The 5,842-nt window shown below is 45.1% G+C and overlaps 1 protein-coding gene and 1 pseudogene across 3 annotated transcripts in view; both read right to left on the bottom strand.

Annotated features, from left to right (window-relative positions):
- ALG8 (ALG8, alpha-1,3-glucosyltransferase) overlaps positions 1-3,317 on the bottom strand; it is a 33,404-nt gene extending 30,087 nt beyond the window's left edge. For all 3 annotated transcript variants that reach the window (XM_003780867.3, XM_023511892.1, XM_023511896.1), the window contains exon 1: positions 3,156-3,317. In XM_003780867.3, the coding sequence (XP_003780915.1) occupies positions 3,156-3,250 (95 nt within the window). In that variant the 5' untranslated portion in view covers positions 3,251-3,317. The remainder of the gene's footprint in view (positions 1-3,155) is intronic.
- Positions 3,318-5,425: 2,108 nt separating this feature from the next.
- LOC100943061 lies at positions 5,426-5,746 on the bottom strand (annotated as a pseudogene).
- Positions 5,747-5,842: the final 96 nt, after the last annotated feature.

Below are 5,842 nucleotides of genomic sequence, written 5' to 3'. Positions count from 1 at the left end.
GGGGATTCGAACCCGCCACCTTAGGTGTACGTGGCTGGCGCCTTAGCCGGTTGAGCCACAGGCGCCGAGCCTTGGTTTGTTTTTTGAGACAGAAGACTCAAGCTGTCGCCCTAGATAGAGTGCTATGACATCATAGCTCACAGCAACCTCCAACTCAGCTCAAATGATCCTCTTGCCTCAGTTTTTCTTTCTTTCTTTTTTTTTTTTAGAGCCAGAGTCTCATTTTGTTGCCCTCGGTAGAGTGCCGTGGCTCACAGCTCACAGCAACCTATAGCTCTTGGGCTTAGATAATTCTCTTGCCTCAGCCTCCCGAGTAGCTAGGACTACAGGTGCCTGTCACAACGCCTGGCTATTTTTTGGTTGCAGTTTGGCCAGGGCTGGGCTCAACCCCACCTTGCCTCCCTGAGCCAAAGGTGCCACCCTTGCCTCAGTTTTTCCATTTTTAGTAGAGACAGGGTCTTGATTTTTACTCAGGCTGGTCTCAAACTCGTGAGCGCAAACAATCAACCCACCGCAGGCTCCCAGAGTGCTAGGATTACAGGCATGAGCCACCGCACCCAGCCCAAAATAAATCTTTGTCTATTTCTTATTATCCCCAATGCCACCACTCCAGTCTAAGTCACCATCATTTCTTGCCTGGACTTTTCCAATAGGCTTCTAAATAGCCTTCCTGATTCTACTTCTGCCTCCTCCAATTATATAGCAGCCAAAAACTATTTTATAAATGTAAACCATTTCCACTGAAATTTTCCTTTGCATTCACAATGTGACTATTTGACACAAGAGATCTAGCCATTGGCCTAGCTTGGCCTTCAACATGTCTTCTTTACTAAGCTTAATCAATTCTATCTTTCGACATAAAGTGAGAGATTAATGAATCGCCTTTTCACTTGAACATTTATTTAGAGGCCATTCTTGGGCTATTAATTGGCCTAGTTTTAGTATTATGTGTTTTAAGGAATTAAGGAAGCCTGATGAGAGAGGTGGTGGAATGGCTGGAATGGTCAGGAATACACAAAACATTCATTGTACGTTTGCCTTCTAATGTGGCCATGGATTGTGGTGCCACAGAGCAATTACAATAGTTAACACCAAAGATCCCTGATCACAGACCACCTTAACAGATATAATAAATTGGAAATAATTGTGAGAATTACCAAAATGTGACACAAAGTGAGTACATGCTGTTGGAAAATAAGACTAAAAGATGAGTTGCTTGAGGCAAGGTTGCCACCAACTTTCAATTTGTAAAAAAAAGCAAAATCTATAAAGTGGAAAAAATGAAGTATGCTTGTATATGTGCTACTGAAGTGAGCACTGTGCACATTCTTAATCCTGGACCAAGAGTAGTATTCAAAATAACAACCCTGGCTCGGCACCCGTACCACAGTGGTTATGGTGCCAACATGCACCGAGGTTGGCGGGTTCAAACCCGGCCCCGGCCAGCTAAACAACAATAACTGCAACAAAAAAATAGCTGGGTGTTGTGGCGGGCCCTGCAGTCCCAACTACTTGGGAGGCTGAGGCAAGACAATCGCTTAAGCCCAAGAGTTTGAGGTTGCTGTGAGCTGTGATGTCAAAGCACTCTACTGAGGGCGACATAATGAGACTCTGTCTCAGAAAAAACTAAAAAATAAAAATAGTAACAACCCTGCAGGTACATTTCAAAATAACTTAAACAAGAAATATCCCCTTACATGCATAGAACTTCAATAAACAAACAAACCCCACAAAATTTCCCTTTCATTAGAACATGAAAGGAATTTTCTACACATTAGATTCTTCCAATTTGCTTTTAAAATGAAAATGTTTCTTATTTGCTTGTAACTATGCAGAAAGTTCAAGTGACCAACTCTTTTCCTTCAGGTCTCTGGTAATACTGACCCTACATCTACATATCCGTATGAACTTATATTCTAGAAGCACAATTCTCCCATACCCAACAAGAGTGCACCAAGAGCTTGAAACAAAGGATACCAATAAAAACCCTCAATTAGGAAGTAGGGGACTGGAAGAAAGGGAGGAAAGGGTGGAAGAGGAAAAAGGAAAAAGAGTTAGGAAGGATGACAGGAAGATGGAAGCTGATATTAATAAATTTTGAGTACCCACTGTATCCTACATGCAACACCACTTCTGATTCCCATGCCTTTCCAGTCTTGGCCCTGTATCCATTTTTCACACAGCAGTCTAACTATAGCCTTCACAACCCTGTGTGATCGGGCAACTGTGTACTCCATCGGAGCCATTCTTCTCCCTAATGCTCTTAAGCAGCAATGGCCACTTTCTGTTCCTGGAATGCTCTGGGTTCTTTCCTACCACAGGGACTTTACACATATTCTTTCCTATGACTGAACTGCTTTTTACACTGCTTATTTTTTTTTCCATCCTTTGCACTTTAACCCAAACATCATTTCTGAAAACAGGAGTAAAGCTCTGCCATTTAGTCACTCTCTATGTCCTTAATAGATTGTATCACAATCTGAAACTGAACTGTTTGTCTCCTCTCAGCTCTTCCATCCAGGAATAAGGACCGGACTAATACATCTCCAGGAGTTAAAACAGGTGAAACTGGCTGAATGAATGAATGGTGGAGATGGGTGTTCTTAAACGCATATTAAGTATGAGGATCCTGAGTCTCAAAACGTTAAAGTGACTCGTCCCAAATCAGACAGCGCCGGGCCTGAACCCAGCACACTAGGGCTATCTTCTAGTTCTCTGGTCAAGTAACAATCAGTGGGACGCTTAGAAAAAGGTGGTTGGCAGGCTCGGTGCCTTTAGCACAGTGGTTAAGGCGCCAGCCACATACACGAGGGCTGTGGGTTCGAATCTCACCTGGGCCAGCTAAACTAAAATGACAACTACAATAAAAAATAGCCGGGCATTGTGGTGGGCGCCTGTAGTCTCAGCTACTTGGGAGGCTGAGGCAAGAGAATCGCTTAAGCCCAAGAGTTTCAGGTTGCTGTGCGCTGTGACGCCAATGCACTCTACCGAGGGTGACATAGTGAAACTGTCTCGAGGAAAAAAAGCTGGGTGGCGACGAGCACGACCTAAAGTTCCCTTTCCTCTTCATACTCAGGAATATCCATACTCCTCTCTCCCTCCCAGACAGACCGCGGGGCCTCCCCACCCAGCCCCTGGCCGTGTGGGTCCCTTACTAGGTGGGGATGAGAAGGCATTTGAGGAGAGTCACACCAAGCGCCAAAGCCGAAAACCAATTGCCAGTACCGGTCGCAATTCCGAGCGCCGCCATTACACCAGCACTGCGCGCCTTCAATCAACTTGATCCACATCCGGGATCCCGCGCATGCGGAGAAGGCGGGCACTCAGGCTCCCAGCGACTCAGCCAATCAGAGGACTGAACTCAGGCATTTTTAAAACTCCCGCCCACCAACCTTTCACAGCTTGCAGATCAACGTTGGCCTGGGAGGGCTCTACTGCGCCTGCGTAGGTCTTTGCCGTGCCAAATTTCAGTTTTATTTGATACTTCGTACTTGCATTCAGATAGTGGCTAGTCGTTTGCTGTGGGTCTTGATTTTGCCTGCGTTGAGGATACCTAGGTGAGAAAAAACTCTGTCTTACCTGGAGACGTTCACGTACTAGCAGAGGATACAGGATTCTTACCTAAGTTACAGTAGGTGGGGCGCCCGACCTGGAAGCCTGTACTGGAGTATTGAATTGAGCTCTTGGTCCCATTCCGGAGACAGGCTGCAGACTCCTCAGACCTGAGTTTCTTGTTGAAATTCGGACTCTGATGAGGTGGGCCTGACAGGCTCCCAGATTCCGTCAGTGCTGCTGGTGCCCCAGTGTCAAGGCTGAGTCAGAGTCACCGGCGTTAGTCTGGTCTCCTCACTGTACTGTGGGATCTTAGACAGACTAAACTCTCTAAGCCCGTTTCCTTCTTTGTAAAAAGGAGATAAAAATAGTTACTACCTCATACATTGGCTGTACTTTTTTTTTTTTTTTTTTTGAGACTCACTATGTCACCCTCAGTAGAGCGCTGTGGTGTCACAGATCACAGCAACCTCTAATTCTTGGGCCTACACGATTCTCTTGCCTAAGACACCCAAGTAGCTGGGACCACAGGCGCCTGCCGCAACACCGGGCTATTTTTTTTGGAGTTGTGGTGGTTTAACAGGCCCAAGCCAGGTTCCTACCAGCTTGGCTTGGTGTGTGTGGCTGGCTCCCTAACCACTAAGCTATGGGCCCTGAGCCTGGCTGGCTGTGAGGATTAAATGAGAACGCATATAAATTGCTTGCTATGATTCCAGAGCAGAAATAAATGCACAGAAATGGGTCAGAAAAGTTAAATAACTTGCTGAAAGATGGACAGAAGTAGGTGATGATGTCACTCCCCTGTTGAGTTTATGCCCTCCTGATAGCTTCAGCATCCACATATGTGAATGTCATGTACAAATTTATTGCTCAAGCAATAAATTGCTTTCTTCCACCTGCAGACCTTGACCTCTAACTGCCTACTTGACATCTCTTAGATGTTTTCTTTTTAGGTTAATGTGAGGGTACAAACAACTAGGTTACAGTGTTTGCATTTGTTAGGTAGAGTCCCTGTGGTAGTTGTGTCCCTCACCCAGGTGTGCCATATACCCTAACATTGTGCCAATTAAGTGGGAGCACACCAATCCTCCTCCCCTCTTAGATATCTTAAAGGCAACTTGTGCTGGTTTCCTGTTGCTGTGGTAACAGATTACCACAAATTCAGCAGGGCATAGTGGCTCATGCCTGTAATCCTAGCACTCTGGGAGGCCAAGGCAGGTGGATTGCTTGAGCTCGGGTTCGAGACCAGCCTGAGCAAGAGCAAGACCCCATCTCTACTAAAAATAAAAAAACTGAGGCAAGAGGATGGCTTGAGCCCAAGAGTTGGAGGTTGCTGTGAACTATAATGCTAGGACACTCTACCCAGGATGACAATTGGAGAGTCTGTCTCTAAATAAATAAAGCTGAGTTGATGTTTAAAAAAAGAAAAAAACAGATTACCACAAATTTAGTAGCTTGAAACAACACAAATTTAGTCTCTTACAATTCTGTAAACCAAAAGTGTAAAATTGATCTCACTGGGCTAGATCCAAGAGTCAAAGAGTCAAGATCAAAGTGTCATTAGGCTTGGTTCCTTTGGGAGGTCCTGATGGGAGACTCTGTTTTCTTGCCTTTTTCAGATTTTAGCATTTGTCTGCATTCCTTGAAGGAGCTTAGCCCCTTCCTCACTTCACTCTAACATCTTGCTTCCATCCTCACAATATATTACTTTTCTGTCAGATCTCCCTCTGGAAAACAAATCTCCCTCTGCTTCCTTTCTTCCTTCCTTTCTTTCTTTCTATTTTTTTTTTTTTTAAGAAAAAAACCCAGAGGGCTTTATTATTTCCATCAGAGAGCAGGACAGGGAAGGAAGCTATTGGCTGGGAAGAGGGCCCTATTTGCTAGCAAGAAGTAGGTTCTGCAGGACCACAATGACCCAGTCCCCATGCAGGAACATCGTGGAGATGTAGTGGTCTTTGTTGACTGGCTTGTGAATATATTCTTCACATTCTCCAGCACCATGTTGCAGTGTCTATCAAAGGCCTTCACATGGCCTGGGAGTGTCTTGTTATTGTGGCAATGGATAAGCACTTGGGTGTTGTTCTTGACTGACTGTGTGAGCACCAGAGAGTGGACCAGTGTTAAATTCTTCTTCCTCCTGCTTCTGTAGCTTCTTTGGGGTAGTCTCACTGTTGGGCTTGTTAAGGAAGCTCATGATGGGGGCTGTGCTCTCAAGTCACTCCTTTTTCCAGGTTGCTTCTATCTGTGAGGAAAGAGAGCTCTGCTTCCTTCTTTTTTTTTTTTTTTTTTT

This window comes from Otolemur garnettii, unplaced genomic scaffold (genome assembly GCF_000181295.1).
Source record: "Otolemur garnettii isolate 467f Iridium unplaced genomic scaffold, OtoGar3 scaffold00001, whole genome shotgun sequence".
NCBI lineage: Eukaryota > Metazoa > Chordata > Mammalia > Primates > Galagidae > Otolemur > Otolemur garnettii.
The sequence above is the reverse complement of the archived record's forward strand: the minus strand, read 5'-3'. Positions and strand labels throughout refer to the sequence as shown.